The 18,498-nt window shown below is 41.4% G+C and overlaps 1 protein-coding gene across 3 annotated transcripts; it reads left to right on the forward strand.

Annotated features, from left to right (window-relative positions):
• The first annotated feature begins 450 nt into the window (after nucleotides 1-450).
• Nucleotides 451-18,206, forward strand: LOC135488846 (mitochondrial glutamate carrier 1-like). Of its 3 annotated transcripts, none has more exons than XM_064773773.1 (10): nucleotides 451-538; nucleotides 1,380-1,491; nucleotides 1,791-1,925; nucleotides 2,229-2,284; nucleotides 7,384-7,474; nucleotides 8,735-8,868; nucleotides 13,189-13,421; nucleotides 13,882-13,984; nucleotides 14,779-14,854; nucleotides 15,068-18,206. In XM_064773773.1, exons 2-10 carry the CDS (start codon nucleotides 1,475-1,477, stop codon nucleotides 15,210-15,212), a joined length of 990 nt encoding a protein of 329 aa, XP_064629843.1. In that variant the 5' UTR covers nucleotides 451-538; nucleotides 1,380-1,474; the 3' UTR covers nucleotides 15,213-18,206. The 3 variants fall into 3 exon arrangements, with proteins under 3 accessions (XP_064629843.1, XP_064629844.1, XP_064629845.1); XM_064773774.1 differs by having other exon boundaries at nucleotides 13,210-13,421; XM_064773775.1 differs by lacking the exons at nucleotides 451-538; nucleotides 1,380-1,491 and having other exon boundaries at nucleotides 1,864-1,925; nucleotides 4,715-7,474.
• The last annotated feature ends 292 nt before the right edge of the window (nucleotides 18,207-18,498 follow it).

The raw sequence follows: 18,498 nt of genomic DNA on the forward strand, positions 1-18,498 counted from the left end.
GGGGGGGGGGGGGCGGCTGGGGGATGCGGTTGATCATAGCTGTCAACTCAATGAGGATAGGAGGACAAGTTTCTGAAATACTGTTTTTCTTTAGACTTTTGAAAGCTGGAAATTCTTTATCAAACCATGCAGGGCCGTAGCAATCGGGGCCATCTATAGCTACTCTATCATCATTGCTTAGATATGGTGCCTTTTGGGGCTAAAAAAACGCAGTTTTCGTGCCAGTTATGACTGCATACTCCCCCCCCCCCCCCCCTCACCACCACCACCAAGGACCTTGACACTCGGCACCAGACCAAAAAAAAGCTAAATACATGTTTGCCCCTGCAAACACTAGTCCAAAATACAATTATAAAATGTCGTTCTTTTAAAATCTAAGGAGGATACCAATTTACCCGCGCCAAAGATGTCATGATGACTTTTATGGGTGCTAGTGGCGCCTCTAACGGCCAATGGTATAATTAGTCATTATACCGATGTTGGGGGGTAAAAATTGCCTACCCCATAGTTATTCGAGCTTTGATCGTCTTCGGTGTTGGCAAGTGTCACGAATTTATCGATTTCTCCGTAATTTCATGGAGTATCCTGATTCTGTTGGGTTGATGTCAAAGTTAAATTGTGTTAGCACATAGTGATCTAAATTGTATGCGTGTGAATGATGTGTATAATGACTAATATGCCACCGAATGTTGGCAAGTCATTTGCAAATCTCAGAATTGATTGTGATTGTCGTCTCCTACACTACAACTTACAATGCACAAGGCTAGGCCCCTACAGCTTGTACAGTTAGGGGGGGGGGGGCAATGTCTAATGTTCAGCTCCCTTGAAAGAGTGATTATGTGATGTTATGGCTGGGTTCATATGCCATAAACTCTGAACTTTAGCTGTTTTTTGGAGGGTTTTCACATCACTGCCACTGGCCACTGTCGACTGTGTGAAGCGACTGTGTAATGGCACTAGTACTTAGTAGGCTGTAGGCACGATTACCACACTCAGACACTGGTTACTCTTAAGACCTCATTATAGTGATAGTGATAACATGAAGATATAAAGTGATAGTTGCTTAGATATGGTTCCTTGATCTGGGCTGGGCCTTGACCGGAGATGCAGTCAAAATATAAAACTAAAAGCCCACTCCTGATTGCAGCCCTCTGGCTATTGTAAATACCGTACCCTCTCCCGGTGTACCTGACCCCGGCCCCCATCCCCTGTGTCGCTGTCAGTGTCAGTGATCATAGACAGTAGACTCCATGTTGTCGGACCATTGTGCGTATCATCGCTATGGCATGATGTAAATGACAATAATACACAGCATTTATTTCTTCCGACGCTTGTCAAGGAAATAACGCGGAATATTGAATCTTTTGTTTCAATTTCAGATTGAGTCTCTAGTAAACAGGATCAGTTCAGTTTTATCCTCCTCATTTCCTCCAAACAAACGCTCTTGCAGAAGATTGTAACTTCATTGAATTGAATGGATTCAAACTTTTTGTAAGTTTTGCCCCATAACTACAACTTTTTAACCACAAATTTAGGTATTTTTCAGTTGGTCGCGTGTAATCCTTGCTAATAGAGACCCAATGACGATGAACAGTCTGTACTTTTTCGTCAAAAAAAGTAATCTACAATCCTGGTACAAAAGTTATTACTTGTGGCCCGAGTGGGAAGGCAGGTCATTTCTAGGTTCAAATGACACTTCAATGTTCTATGGCATCAATTGAAATATGCCATTGGGCCTTTCATTTATACAATTTCTCTCGTCGTCTTAAAATTTTTGCCTTTCCTTGCAGACCTATTCCAAGAATAATCAATGGCGGCATTGCCGGCATCGTTGGAGTTACTTGTGTGTTTCCTATAGACTTAGTTAAAACCCGCCTGCAGAACCAGCAGCATGGGGCAGGCGGGCAAAAGCTCTACAATAACCTGTAAGTATAAGGTCAAGCTCTTGCATGTAACAATGGCAAGTCTAGGGACTTCTACGATGTATAGGAATGGCTGGCATGTAAAGGCGATGGGAATCTCCTTTTGATGGTTAGACTTAGAGTCACCAGGTTTTTTGGAATAGATGACATTCTCTTGATCTTGTTCCAACCAAAATGAAAATATTGTACCGTCAGTGGAGCTGACCACTTTTTCTAAAAGCTTTGATAAAAAAGACATGCTGTTGCTGCGAGTAAAATGAACAATGCCATCACTGATGTAAATTGTAACTTTCTTTTGCCCTGCAGAGTTGATTGTGCTTTCAAAACCTTTCGCAAGGAGGGCTTCTTTGGCATGTACCGAGGTAAGTCATTGTTCACATTGTTTCATGTTCTTTATCTCATGACAGGCCCAGTTCAGTTAGCTGTTGTTGGTGTATAAAATTCACATCCATCTGGAGGGATCATCTAAAAATGTCTTTACTTGATAAGAAGGGATGTTCCACCTCGAAAAAAGTTTTGGTTTTTTTCAGATCACATTCAAAAGGTTGTAGGGCTATGCTTAGGTCTAAGTTTTGGTGGTTTTATGTTAGTAACATTAGGTCACTTGTAGTTTTGGAGTCAGTATTCATGATGAGATCACTTGGTACTCACCCTCGAATTGTGACTAAGATGACCATTTCTGAAGGAGCAGGCAGACAGAAGGGGTCCCTTCTCCAACCTAGGAGGGGATAGCACCCCTGATATGCCTGAGCCCAGGCTGGTAGAAACTCTAGAACTTGACCTGAGGAGGACACGTGATTGCTCTAGTACCATGTCTAGCTTGGAATGGATACTGGCTGTCTGTTGTGAAGGCTCGTCAAGCCAGCCGGAGCCTATTGAAGAACTAGGCTAGACTACATTTACCTGTAGGTGTTCAATATCGCAGTTTCAACTGGTATGATTGATTTAACTGATTCTCTTGTACCAAACTCATGGCAGGTGCCCCTACTTTGCCACGTGGCACTTCTCAATAAGCTATCGTACTCATCTACAGATGGACTTGGAGTTGGCCTCATGATCGGTTATACTTCAGAAAATCCAGGTGATGGATATCTTTATGAATCAATGTTTCTTTTGAGTTGGTTATGTCAGTGATTGCACATGAACAAAGCAGTGAAGGCTGTGGCCTGTTTCTTGCACAAAGTGTCCTAATCCTGAGAGAGTTACCAGTACCAGATGTCACCAGAACCTTTTCTTGGTAGAATATCTTGAATGTCTTGTATTGATTTGATAAAAGGTGTTTCATGATTTCGTGACAGGATTCTGTCCCAGCACGAAAGTGTCGGTGGCAAATTAGGTCTAAAAAAGTATTTTTTCAAAAGGATTTGTAGAGGTGTGCCTGTTGTTATTGGGCCGTGAAGTATTTTTTCTTGACGTTGGCCCCCTACTCTAAATTCACATGATTTATTTGGTTCTTTGTTTGAGTGTGCTGATTTTATTGTCATGCCTAGCTCTCTGATTTAGAGATATAGATTGTGATTTTGAAGAGTTTGGTTCAGAATACTCAATTTCAAAATCTTGGAGTAAACTAACTCATTTATCATAAAAATCCAGTTGATTTTTCTAATCTAAGCTAATAGTCAGTTTCTCTATGTTCTGATCTTCCCTCCTGATGGATGTTATCAACGATGGTCAGGCCTACACTTTCTCTTTTATACCAGCATGACAATTTTTTGGTGAAAAATTATTAGTCCAGGACTGGCTGAGTGGTGTGTTGATAAATCGATCGGACGTGTTAGAGGTGTACTTTGACCACTGGCATTCCGTATTACTCAAACTCTCTTTATTAACTGACTGACAACACCATAAAAAAACTGAACGATCAAAAAAATGTGCAGAGATTCCTCTTTCAAGTTTTAAAATGTCATTGTCCTTGCAGCGCGACTTGTTTTTGTCAATGCTAAAGTTGAAAAATAATCTTTAATACCCTGGTTCCCCCATCCCTGACCCTGGCTATAATTCATGCCACCTGGAAATGTCAAAGTCAACTTTTCTTTGATAATCATCATGTTGTGATCCGTGATGTGGCCTTGTTGTCACGTCTCATATCTGGACTCTAAGTCTGAGTCAGACTTTGATCCCAGCATAACCGGTGTAATCATTACATCACATTTTGGTATAGTCAATTTTGAAATGGTGAAAGAAAAAGACAGAGATCATGAGTAGAGTCTATTATGATGATCTCACCTGAACTTATTGTACATGAAGTGTGACCATGTCAACTCACATACGTCATAGGCAAGAGAAAATGCCAAGAACAAAACCCTCCTTCTTAGTGTACTTGTTAATATTGCTATGATTATGCCGAATCCAAGTCTTACATTGATGTTCACTCTTCCCCAGTATTCATTTTCACATCACTACCTTAGTGCAGGCAAAGGCTGTTTTATCTTGTACTGATAGAGATTGACTCCAGAGTGGTTTGGTATCTTTTTCCTGAGTGGAGGCGTGATTGCAGACTCAACCTGACAGAATATGTCACATTCCAATCCTTTTTATGCCTATGGCTACATTCCAATGCCGTGGAACTGGAAAGCTTTTTTCGATTGTGCAAATGCTTCTGAAATTTTGGAACTCACCTGAAACTTGGCTGAGAAATGCAGTGCACAGCCCTCCCTTTGCGGCTCATGGATCTGCCCCTGATGAGCCACGTTGCCAGTCCTGGACTTCTCTTTCATTGTTGATGTTGTTGATCATCCGTTTGGGTGATCACCTTGCCATTCTTTGCTACCTTAATTTTTCTAACATTGCAGACGCTAAAGGTGGGCGAGCCCGAACTTAACGGTGGATGCGTCTCACTCACGGTATTGGTTCCAATCAGGTGGACATTTTGTAATGTTTTATTTGATCATGTTTATAATGATATTGTTATTTTCATCTGGTTCATGTATCATTCACATCAGTCAATATGTCAGTCATTATACAAGAAAATAGGCCCAGAGTATAGCTGAAAGAAACTTTGCCGTCTCTTCAGCAAACACCAAGCAGTGTCCATAAAATATTATCACAATGTTCGAATGTTCGATGTTCGAATTTCCTCTTCAATTCAGAGATTGACCAACACAGACAGTTAAATGGTTATCGATTGTCAGCGACCTTTCATCCATCATGCCATGAGTTCTACCTGCTGGGATCCAGTTAGATTTTTGTTTCATCAGTCCTGTCGAATATAGGAAATGTGCACGGACATTTCCATGAAATAGATTCATCCCACATGTCCCAATATTTAACCATTATAAGCATTTGTATGGAGTATTTTTGCATGGCCTGTTCGCGAAGCATACATGTATTATTATAAAGGCAGCAGTCCATTATTTCCCCATAAAAGTTGTAAATGATCATGATGCTCTTGACTTTGCGAATGTCCTGACCCCCTGGACCTGCACTCCTGCATGGGCATGGCTCCTTCCCATTGACATTGTAGAATTGCCATTGAAAACAAGCTTACACAAGAAAAGAACCATTTGGCTGTGATTTATTTCACCTTGTTGGAACTGGAGAAAAGTTAAGCAATTGGCACTCATGTCCATAACAGTGATTTTACTGAGTGAAAGAATCAGGGAGACAATTTTTTTCTCTTTTTGTGACAAAATCTCTCAAAGCTCAAATGCTGTGAAAAACATCAATTTCTGTTTCTCCATAAGGTGAGAAACAAAAGCTTTCTGGCTTGAATTAATCAGGGACCAGCTCTGAAATTATTGTGTGTCTGCGGCTTATCCATGAGAATGCTGACATTTAGGTGACTGAGCTATTATAACTTTCCAAGACATTCCCCTGACATTCTCAGCTGTCTGAGGTACTTTGTCAGTTAAGCTTGCTTGGGGATGTTACCATAGCAACGAGTTTTGTGATGTTGTCTCATCAATTTTACTTATCCCTTACTTACGATATTGGATGGATATTAGTGGCATGAAGAGAAATAGGATATTTTAACCCTTCAGCTTCCAGAAGTTGGGGAGAGGCAAGGTTGAAAATGGAAAATGAAAAGATGATTTTCACCTGTAGTCCATGTAGTAGTTATTCTTGCTACAGGTATGCTTTAATACTGACATTAAGGCTTGGGCTTGAAAGAGCTACAGTCATCTTCAGTTGATGGAGAACATTTTATATATAAAAGTAGAAGACACACCCTGTAAGATTCAGTTCAGATGCTCGTCATCGAACGTTTAGAAACAGTAGGCCCAATTTCAAACTCAGAACAATCAAAACATCAAAATCCGTTTTGAACTCTAGTCAGCTAAAGGTTGAGCTATGATAAACAGTCTAATTTGTTCCTCTGATCATGTGCTTTCTCCATGGAGCTGGTCACTAAGTATAAACCTGAAGCACAGGATGCAATGTTTAGTATAATTAGTCAGTTTCCGTTGGAACCAGTCTCCCTGCTGTGTAGGAAGAGTAATCAATAACGGCAAACTGATCTCGGCACTGTTCCTTAATTAGTGAGTGGGTGGTTTATGGTGACATGAAATCACCATTCCCACGTTAATGAACTATTAATGTGTTTTGAATTCTGGGTGCAGCATCTTGTGGCTGGGCTTTATGAGTGAAATGATCACATACCTTTAGTACGCATTTTGGTTGAGTGAGAGAAACGACGTGTTCATGAAATTTTATGGAATGCTGATGGGAGTTGTGAATAACATTATTGAATAGTGGAAAATGAAGATAGCACATTGGTATTAAAAGTATCAGGCAGTGGTTTTGACAAAACGAATCCTGTGCAATGTATCATGTTGGATATAGCTTGATTTACAAGTTTTACTGAGCAGTTCAGTGTGACAGCAAGAACTGCTCAGTGGTGAAACTCTAGACCACTTGAGCTTGCAGCTTTCTCATTGTCAAATTACATGAATCTATAAAACACTACGCGAAAAACTCACTCTAAGTGTTGTCACTATTTGTGGACAAATTGCTCATCATTCACATTGTCATTCATTCATGTAATGATCATTTTCATCAACATACAACTTGTATACTGTCATTTGATCCTTGACAGACAGGACCAGACCTTCTATTTTGTGTAGTTTACCAATAAAAGTCCTGGATCGCATGAAGGGCTGCAAACTACTATAGATTATTTCCAACCAAAAGCACAGATGACTGATTCAGCTCATGGGATGAGGAACAAGAGTTGGCATCGGTTGCTCCCATCAGGCGCTGCTGGTGGGACATTGAAGCAAAGCGCACATCCATTTTAGACATGTCCAAAGCTTCCCTGCAGATGCATGTTGTGGCCTTCCCTATCAGCTCTTTGTCAGTTGGCTAAGTTCTGCCAAGTGTGGTTTGGTCTGTGCCAAAGTTGAGAGATAATCTATAAGAGTGCCCCTTTCCTTTCAACACCTATCTTGCACCTTCTCCCCCTTGCTGCACACTTTGCCATCTATGGCCAGTTTTGTAACTGAGTGTTTTCTTCCGTTTCTAGGATCTGGTGTCAACCTGTTGTTGATCACCCCTGAGAAAGCCATCAAGTTGGTGGGAAATGACTTCTTCAGACATCTCCTCAAAGATAAACGGTATGTATCTCATCGAAAAAGTCAAGCTCGTCTGAATTGTGAAGGTGACTGTGTCAGACTAGGACGAGGAGGTTCTCAGCTTTGCGATGGTAAAACCTGGGAGTTTCTCTGACCTTTAGCTGAAAAACAATCACCAGAGGATACAGCAAAATAAAAAAATACCAGAGCCTTCTGCATGTTGTGATATCGCACACTCAGTTATGAACAAGTAGTGAATAAATGAGAGCTTCAAGAAGCCATCAATCAAAGTCCATCTGGAGTGTTTTATATTTGGCTGATGGAGAGCCATGTAGCAGTTGCCTAACAATCACTCCAGCCACAGGGTTTACCACAAGGACAGCCTCGGGTAATGTTTGGACACTAATCACAATAAATGGATGAGTAATGAATAAATGAGAGCTTGAACTAGCCATCAATCAAAGTCCATCTCCCTAAAGAGATTTGCTGCCAGCTTCATCAAAACAGATCAATAGAATCATGGCAATATTGACGTGATTACGGTCATCAAAGGATCTCAGGACACCTTATGCAAGTATCAATTCGTTTCTTGTACCCCCCCTCCTCAAGGGTAGTTAAGCTATCACCACTAATCTTTGCCGATGCTTGAGTAGTATTTATTTTTCCTTTAGTGAAAATTTGGCGAAGCTGGAAAGAATAAGGATGCTAATGTGTCGATGTCTTGTCGAACATACAGCCTTACCCAGTAAAATTAGTTTGGTTACTTTATATAATGGTGATAACTGATATATTGTTGATGGGGATGTCTTGACGAAAGAAAAGTAGTATTGGTGAAAAAAGGGTGATGCTTGAGCCTTAAGATGTCGTTATAGGGTGATAAGGTGTCGTACCCTTGAGGAGGGGGGGGGGGGGGGGTACAAGACACGAATTGATACTTGCATTAGTGGTCTTCAAACCTGTGGGGAGCAGATAAGACTAACATGAGAAATTAACCCTGTCCATGCACCAGACTTGTCAGAAATGGACTGAATAGATTCTGTAGCCGTCACAGTAATCGGTTTGTTTCTTGGGCAGTCAGGGTGGCGCGGTAAAAGACCAATCAATTAACAGTGCCTAACACCTCTGCGGTAGTGGGTTCAACTCCTAGTCAGAGCATGTCTCTGTGATAGAGAGGGCGACTCTCTTTTCTCCAGGATCGCTGGTTTCCTCCTACATACATGTAATATTCCATCCAGTATTGTTTACAATGATATCCTAGTTGATGCTAAGCTCTCAAATGAGATAACATTATTTCCTTTCCAGTGGGAAGTTGTCGTTATTCCGTGAGATGCTCGCTGGTGGTGGTGCTGGTCTGTGCCAGATCAGCGTCACCACGCCGATGGAACTGTTAAAGATACAACTGCAAGATGCGGGACGAACAAAGATTGTCCAGGAAGGTGAGTTGAATGCTGGTTTCCCAAGTTATTTAACTCTAACTTGACACATTGTGGTGCTTTTCTCTTGCCAGCCTTCTCCCTGTATTCTACAGGACCTGCATGTAGTATGTGTGACCCATCACATTAGGCACAACGACAGATATGATTGTGGGAGCAGTATGGTCGCTTGTAACCTGTGCTATAAGAACGTGTTGCCTCCATGTCATTTAAAATACAACTTACTGCCATACCTATAACAGTGTGGTGGGTCACATAGATCAGTTCTTGGACACCATAGAATGTTGAAGTAATGCTGAGTAGACTGCCTAACTTTGAAAGTGTAGCACTAAGAAAGTGATTCAAAAACGTCAGAAGTTCCAGGTTTGTCGGGTACGTCGGGAAGAAGGTTGGAGTCTTCTGTCACTAATTGCATTCTCAATGTGTTGAACGTGAGATGTTTGACATATTCTGTCAGAAATTGGAAACTTGGCTTGCTTTGGGTGCATTTAGAGAGCATTCTACTGGTAACATGGTGTTTGTTACAGAGTAAATACATCTTTCCTGCATTTGCATTTGAGAAGATACTAACAGCACTCTCCATGTACAGTGGTTAAGATCATATTGCAGGTGAACCACTCTTCCTGTCTGCCACAGATTTAGTGGGAGCAGTTTGTTTTCGCAGATTTTGCAAGTATCCAAGATTCACGAAAATAATAATCATGAAAAAATTTGTTTTTTTTAAATAAAAGAGGTGATTTTGTTATCATTATCCACAAAAGTGAACTAAAAGTCATAAAGATTTCATTTTTTTAGAAATTTTTGAAGAGTGCAAAAAATAAAAAGTTGTGACAATTTGTCTGTTTAATACGATATTGTGCATTGTTGGTGACGTTGCCTTCTGCTAATCACCGGAGGGAAATCAAATAAACTGTTCAATCAATCACCTGTACAAGCTGATGAATAATGATTATGGTCTATCCTCTGTTCATACACACCTACATGTACTGTGGGTGATTATGACCAGGTTTAACATACCAGTATTGCATTTACAATATTACATTGCTGTCTGGAACATGGAGTTTTGGACTCTTGGGAAATCACAATGATAAAAGCAATAATGTCATTGATTTCTTGTAATATATACTAATATAGTATATACACCTGTTGTTGATTCCGTTCCTGTGGAGACTATATTATTCCGAGTCATTTCCCCAATTTATTGGTTTCATGAATAAACATGAAATAGGCTACAGTTGAGTTTGGTAATCAACAGCTGATTTGAAAAAGATGGTGTAGTATTTGAATAAACTCTGTCGTTCTTATACAGCAGACACGGCAGCTGCAAGTTTGGTGGAAATTTTATGGACTGATATGAAATTTTGTTTACTGGGGGTAAAGACCCATCTCCACATTAGCATTTCATGCTGCAATGTTACATGTCACACAAACACGAGGGCAAGTTTTATATTTTACACCACAGAACCCACAAAGGCCTTGTGCGTGATATGAGTAAAAATACTTAGTGGAGGTAGACGCGGTCTTGATGTTGGTGAAGTAACCAAGGGATGGTGTAAACAGGCACAAGGCACTTGAAGAATGGGTTGGGGGGGGGGGGGGGGTAGACGAGGTCTTGATGTTGGTGAAGTAACCAAGGGATGGTGTAAACAGGCACAAGGCACTTGAAGAATGGGGTGGGGGGGGGGGGGGTAGACGAGGTCTTGATGTTGGTGAAGTAACCAAGGGATGGTGTAAACAGGCACAAGGCACTTGAAGAATGGGGTGGGGGGGGGGGGTAGACGAGGTCTTGATGTTGGTGAAGTAACCAAGGGATGGTGTAAACAGGCACAAGGCACTTGAAGAATGGGGTGGGGGGGGGGGGGGTAGACGAGGTCTTGATGTTGGTGAAGTAACCAAGGGATGGTGTAGACAGGCACACAGCACTTGAAGAATGGGGTGGGGGGGGGGGTAGACGAGGTCTTGACATTGGTGAAGTAACCAAGGGATGGTGTAAACAGGCACAAGGCACTTGAAGAATGGGGTGGGGGGGGGGGGGTAGACGAGGTCTTGATGTTGGTGAAGTAACCAAGGGATGGTGTAAACAGGCACAAGGCACTTGAAGAATGGGGTGGGGGGGGGGTAGACGAGGTCTTGATGTTGGTGAAGTAACCAAGGGATGGTGTAGACAGGCACACAGCACTTGAAGAATGGGGTGGGGGGGGGGGGGTAGACGAGGTCTTGACATTGGTGAAGTAACCAAGGGATGGTGTAAACAGGCACAAGGCACTTGAAGAATGGGGTGGGGGGGGGGGGGGGGTTGATTCTCTATTCCTATTCTTACTGGCATACTACCTGTAGTGTCTCACCATTGTGATGTAAAACCTCTCTAAAATTGATTTAAATAACTTTGCTTTTAACTTTAACTCAAAAAAACCTGGCATAATGGTCATAATGGCCACGGGATGGATTATGTACATAAGGTAGGCAGCCGTTCCAGTGGTCAATCTAGCATGGTTCCTTTGACTTTGTACAGTTTGCAATAAAAAGTGGCGCTTCCATGGCTTGAAATAAGGAGTTCACAGGCAGTAGTACCCTGTATACTTACTAGTGTTTGAAAAAGACAAATAAGACGAGATTGAGTAAATTTAAAATCTGACTGTGTCAGATATTTGGTCAGTTTACTCACAATTTGCAATTTGCCTTTTTGTGAGTGCTCACTGAAGTACATACATGTCTGTATGTCGTAAGTCGGCCTTACAATGCTGATGCTGAGTGATTGCCTGCTCTCCTCATCTATTCAAACCCTGATGAAACAGATTGTAAAAGGACAGTGGGAAGTGTAGCTTGTAATCAAATAGTAATATAGCCTGAGGCTGTATGGAGAAAGCAACTCATGTAAAGTTGTAATGAGCTCAGGGTTGATGTAACAACATGCATCATGGAAATTGAACAATACATTGTGATCACTTGACAATCTGTGTTTAACTTGAATTATGCATTATCTGAATGTGTCTCTGATCGATCGTACACTTGCCACATGTGCATTTGTAACCGATAGTTTTGATGCCACGTTCTACCACTCCCTTTTTCAATCTCATGTTAGCAGCTGTTACATTTCATACTGTTTTTTATATTCAGTTGAGTTGTTTATTGCTGTTTGAGTTGTGGCTTTAGCTTTGAACCAGAATGCACATAGATCTATAAAAAAGTAAACATCAAGTTCAGAATTGATCTTGTACATTGTTTAGATTCTAACACACAGTTAACCCCTGTGCCAAATCACTTGACCATGTCAACTGTTTCTGCTCCATGAAAATCTTGGGCAGAAAACGAAAAAAAGGTTTGGGATGAGATCCTTAGTTTTGAGGAATTGAGTGGCATTATGCTGTGTTAGCGAGGTCATTCATACCCCATACTCTTATGTTCTATAACACACGAAGGATGATCTTTTCCCTGGAACAATGTAAATTTCTGAAGATAAGATCTGTGAGATTAACTTATTTCTTCAAGTTAAATTCTTCTTCTGATTCAATGGCAATAGCAGTGAGTTGTCGTGTTTCTAACTAAAAACACTTGGTTATGGGTGGGCAGATATTACGTCAGCCCATAGCCTTAGAATCACCACACTCAACAATAGTGAATGGTGATGTTTTATCCATTGAGTTTTCATTGTTTATTACGGCTTCCAATAACTTGTATAGCTTCATTTTGAATTCTTCCTTCTGCACACTCAGGGTGACGTCAGTGTTCGTGTTTCCCTACATCTGTTTCAGTTGGGTGTATTTTCGCACATTGTTTGGAAAGTCAACATCCTTTAAATGAACACCCTGTATCAATGTATGTCCTTAACATTTTAAGAGAAAGAAACCAAATTTTGATTAATGTCAACCTGAAAATATTTGCGTGCCTTTCATTTTCACGTCTTTCGCATTCACAGAAACATCGAAAAAAAAGCGTAAAAGAAAATCACAAAATTGCAGCAAATTAAACATGTCCAAGTTTGCTGTATTGCGCTCATGGCCTGTTGCACTTTGATTGCTGCGCCACCTTCAGTAGCATGTTTGTACTAGACGTAGTCAATGTAGCAGACTGTGTGCTAGTTGTGTTCGTCCGTTTGACGTGATTCCAGTTCTACCAAATGTAGTCTTAGGTTATTCTGAAAGAGAGACTTCTCATAGTCAGACGGGCAGGAGCATAGATAGGTCAGATTACTTCACACAATTAAATTGTAAATAACTTTCATCTTTATATATCTATTTTTAAGCAGTGAAGTTTTTGTGCTGCCTGAGAATGTCCTCAGAAGTAATTGACTGTAAGTTAACGAAGCTGTGTTGTATGTTGCAGGTCCTGTTGTTGTCACTACAGCCAAAGTGGCCGGGCCAGCCAACACGAGGAGCTATACAGCATCTGCAGTCATCAGCGTGGGACCAAAGCGACTCTCGGCAACACAGATTGCCCTCACCTTGATCAAGGAGAAGGGCATATTTGGCCTGTATAAAGGTTGTGGTGCGACTTTCTTGAGGGATGTCACATTCTCAGCCATATACTTTCCACTCTTTGCCAATCTGAATGCTATGGTAAGTCGGGTCTGAAATGTTTTCTCCGCAATCGCTACATGTAATGGCTTTTTTTGACGCCATGTGCTGTGGTTCTTAAAACTTGGTTGAATATCTTTTGGTTTGATAGGCGAGTCTGTAGTAGGAGCTGCTGCTCAGACCGTCAAATTAAAAACCCAAACCTGTGTTTCTGAGAGAAGAAATGGATAGGTCCAGGGTATCTGATCCTGCTGGTTCTTCATGCTTGTCAAACAAACAAGTCCATGAGTTTGTAATCTGCATTCATTTCAAAGTTCTGAAGTATGAATCTCCAGAGCGTCCTCATTCCCTCACCTGTTCGAACAGAGCTGTCTGCTAAGGCAGTTCATAAGTTATATTCATCACCCAATGATGTGTATCAATCACACTGTGTGATAACTTCTTCATTCAGAATCTTGGCAGTCGCTCCATGAGTAATGCACATCCCTCTTTATACTTTCAGGGCAAGAGACGTAAAGGCAGTGATCAGGCGGTGTTCTATCATTCCTTCTTCTCCGGTTGTTTCGCTGGTTGTGTGGCCTCGTTCTCAGTCAATCCATTCGATGGTGAGTTCATGAATACTCATCATCTACTGAAGTCTGTCTCCTCAATCACGATATTACTAGCTCTATAGACCGTATTGGACAATTTGTCCTGTAGGAGGAAACCAGTGCTGTTGAAGAGATTCACCATCTCGTTCACATGAGTGTACCAGGAATCAAGCCTCCACTCTGAGGTGACTGGCCTCCACTCTGAGGTGACTGGCCTCCACTCTGAGGTGACTGGCCTCCACTCTGAGATGACTGGCCTCCACTCTGAGATGACTGGCCTCCACTCTGAGGTGACTGGCCTCCACTCTGAGGTGACTGGCCTCCACTCTGAGATGACTGGCCTCCACTCTGAGGTGACTGGCCTCCACTCTGAGGTGACTGGCCTCCACTCTGAGGTGACTGGCCTCCACTCTGAGGTGACTGGCCTCCACTCTGAGGTGACTGGCCTCCACTCTGAGATGACTGGCCTCCACTCTGAGGTGACTGGCCTCCACTCTGAGATGACTGGCCTCCACTCTGAGGTGACTGGCCTCCACTCTGAGGTGACTGGCCTCCACTCTGAGATGACTGGCCTCCACTCTGAGGTGACTGGCCTCCACTCTGAGGTGACTGGCCTCCATGTTTCCACTGCATCAAACAACCCTATCAAAGCTATTTCTTTCTGCAAGATTTGAAAATGTAATCTACCTTTACAATAGCCCAAATGTTGTAAAAAAATGTCACAAGCAAAGTTGTTCAAATGTTCAACTGTAACAACAAGCTCAATAGAAAGTATGACTTTAAAAATCCCTAATTGATTTGCATTGCAGTTGTGAAGACGAGACTTCAGGTGCTGAATGTCGCCGCGGGTGAGATCAACTACACAGGCATTCTCGACTGTTTCAGGTAATAAGCAACACTTGTGCTCTAATCAAAACATTTTTTTTGGAACTAATACCTCGAGAGTCAGCCAGCCATCCGCCGTTGACTCTGTGGCCGGCTGACTGTAGAGTGGAATTGATTAGACAAACAAAGACCTCTTGGATCACGTGACTTCGCACAATCCGTGTGGCAAGAATCTGGTCATCGATTTCTAACTTTCTGCTTCTTTCTTTGCAGCAAAACATACAATTTGGAAGGAATCTCCGCTTTCTTCAAAGGTGCTGCGTGTCGAATCATGGTGATTGCCCCTCTCTTTGGCATCGCACAAACTGTCTATTACTTAGGGGTGGCAGAGTTCCTCCTGGGCATGGAGAAGCCCTGAACATTGTGGACAGCAAACCTGTGATTGGGCACGAGTTTAGACTCAGTAGTTGCATTTATTAACCTAATAATATTGTAAAGAAACCTGGATAAAGCTATTGTTCTTGCCAACTAAGTCACAGCAATCAATGTGTGCAAATGGCTAGGATGCATATTGATATTATGTTTGAGACACCATTTTTAGATTTAGATGATTTTTGAGTTTGGATTACTTGCTATTTTTTTTCAACATGGGATAACATTTCAAAAATGCCAAAAATCGACAACATTCATTTTTTCCCAGTTTAGCTTTGTCCAGGTTGATTATTCCATCAACTTTGAAATATCAATATTGTGCCATATCTTTGTGTATTGGCTTATCTCAATCAAACACTGTTTATTACTTTCATTTTTGCTAGAATCATTTTCTCGCATTTTTCAGAATGCAAGGTGTGGTTGTGAATCTAACTGTGGGCTTCATCTTTTAATGATTCGCTCATGGTTTCAAGCAATATGGGTCACTGACCATCTTCGTAGCCAGAATGATATTCTTGTGTTTTGATAAAAACTGAAACAATATTTCAATGTGGAATTTCTCAAAGGGGCACAGAAATAGTACTTCTTTGAGAGAGTATGGAGAGATGCATGTGTTCTTATGTGATCCAACATCGCCTGTCCTGTTCCTGTGAAGAGAAAGGTTCTGAGAGACGGAGGCTTGTCACGACATCAGTTATCAAAAGATGCCGGGATTTCAAGAGGAACATGACAGGTGTCTGTGGATCACCAGCAAATGTTATGAGTGCTACTTATTTTGGTTTTGATGAATTGTTTGAAGGTGCTTTATTTGTCTCATTTATTAAACCATTTAGTTCATCACCAATCCATAATAGCTAGTCTATTATTACTATTTGCTTCCTGAAGATCTTGGAGATTTCGTTACTGTACAATCTCCATCACCAATCTGTCTCCTAATGGTTTATATAGTCACAGCGAGGCTGAGATCAGTTTGGATTCAGAACCTTCATAAATGGTGTATTTCGACCTCGCCTAGACATTTCCTATGGAAAAAAATGAGGTTCCGCTAGTTGGGGGAATGAATATGTGCTCCTTGTTGCTTATTGCAATCATTATTGTAAATGTTGTTATTGAGGTGTGTAGGACGATATCAAAGGCTGTCAGGAAAGATTGCTTTCTCATTTCAACAACGACTAGAACATTTCTTTGTTCATGAAGAACTCATCCCGTAATTTATCATACCCAAAAAGATAATCTATATATACGTGTATATTGAAACTGATGGTAACTTTTTAAGATGCCAGAAAAAAGCTTTTTGTTGAAGGGGGCCTTTAGGCAAGAGCTACGGAGTCTAATTGGGAGATTAATGAGTAATTACACATTTAGAAGACCGGGTCATGTTCGATTCTCCCCGTTGTGTTATGAGAGGGCAATCTAATTTCTACGGTCGGCTGATTCATTATTGTTTAGATTTGTTTAGATGATATTTAGTTTTGAAATTAGTGCTATGATGATAGGTTTTAGATGCTAGTATTGCTACACTGTGTATGGGAAGGATGTTGACATTTCCTCGGGCCTACTTTGGAACACTTTAAGCTACTCTGTATAAAGTCAGCTATTGCTAGAAAAACACTCATGTCAGCTCATCTCATGTCAAATGACGTGGCTTTAAATTGCTAAACATTGATTACTTGGTTGCTGCAAGGTGGCCCAGGGAGGTGTGTAATATAACAGTGGAACATATCATAGTGAAGTGGTTAGACAGTTTTCAATTTGTATTTAAAGCAAGTGTTGTCAATCAGACGGCTGTTAAGAGATCAAACTTTTTTGTGATTTCAATCTACAATCATATTTGCTGTTTGATAGAGTTGAGGTTTTGAGGCGTGCCATTAATTTATTCATGTAAATAGAAGGCAGACGTGGATGTTGGTTGTTGGAGTGTTCTAAGTGTACTTATATCATCAGACTCATCTTTCTTTTGCGGATAGATGCAATGTACATCCCGGGCACCGAGCGTTGTTTAGAAATTTTGACATGACCAGGTCACTATGTAAGTGCTCAAAGGGAGATGTCTCATGCCTTGTCTCCAAAGATTGAAAGTTTGACATGACAAGGTCTAAGCCTCTCATGGTAGGAGACTATAATATTGGTTGTGAAAGATAGGAAATATACATGTTAGTTGCAGTTTGTGTTGTAGATTTCATTGTGTACTCAGTGAAACTATATTGGTGAGACCATAACAATGACTCTGTGTTACCTCGGTCTCGTTGGTTGATGTTTTCACGGTGGTGATTCAAATTGATATACCGATTATCTCCAGCCACAAAGTGTTCAAGTATGCTAGTCTATTGTGGCCCGTAACCTGTATATCATTTGAGTCACCACTCTGGTTTCATACAGCAGTCATGGCCCGTAACCTGTATATCATTTGAGTCACCACTCTGGTTTCATACAGCAGTCACGGCCCGTAACCTGTATATCATTTGAGTCACCACTCTGGTTTCATACAGCAGTCACGGCCCGTAACCTGTATATCATTTGAGTCACCACTCTGGTTTCATACAGCAGTCACGGCCCGTAACCTGTATATCATTTGAGTCACCACTCTGGTTTCATACAGCAGTCACGGCCCGTAACCTGTATATCATTTGAGTCACCACTCTGGTTTCATACAGCAGTCGCGGCCCGTAACCTGTATATCATTTGAGTCACCACTCTGGTTTCATACAGCAGTCACGGCCCGTAACCTGTATATCATTTGAGTCACCACTCTGGTTTCATTCAGCAGTCATGGCCCGTAACCTGTATATCATTTGAGTCACCACTCTGGTTTCATTCAGCAGTCATGGCCCGTAACCTGTATATCATTTTGGGTCACCACTCTGGTTTTATTCGGCAGTCGTGGCCCGTAACCTGTATATCATTTTGAGTCACCACTCTGGTTTTATTCGGCAGTCATGTGTTGCAGACGTGATGCAACGTACATAGTAAATAAAGAATTTAAAAGTAAACAATTTGTTTGTTTTGTGACTTGTAATTGAAGGTGGAGAATGATCTCTCTTTGCTCACAGCCTTATCCCTTGCTGGGCCCAGTTCATCTGACTTGGACGTTATTGTCCTTGCTATGAAGTTCTTGGGCGCACATTGTGACTGATGAAAAAATACCGCGTAATCTGAATCTTTGATTCAAATACCAAAATGGCGGAGATTTTGCCTTGATTTGACCATGAAGTTGTCTGAGATTTCAAAATTCGAAAATAGTTGGCTCCTGTCTTGAGGGCGACATACTTTAC

Source organism: Lineus longissimus, chromosome 5 (assembly GCF_910592395.1).
Source record: "Lineus longissimus chromosome 5, tnLinLong1.2, whole genome shotgun sequence".
Lineage (NCBI taxonomy): Eukaryota > Metazoa > Nemertea > Pilidiophora > Heteronemertea > Lineidae > Lineus > Lineus longissimus.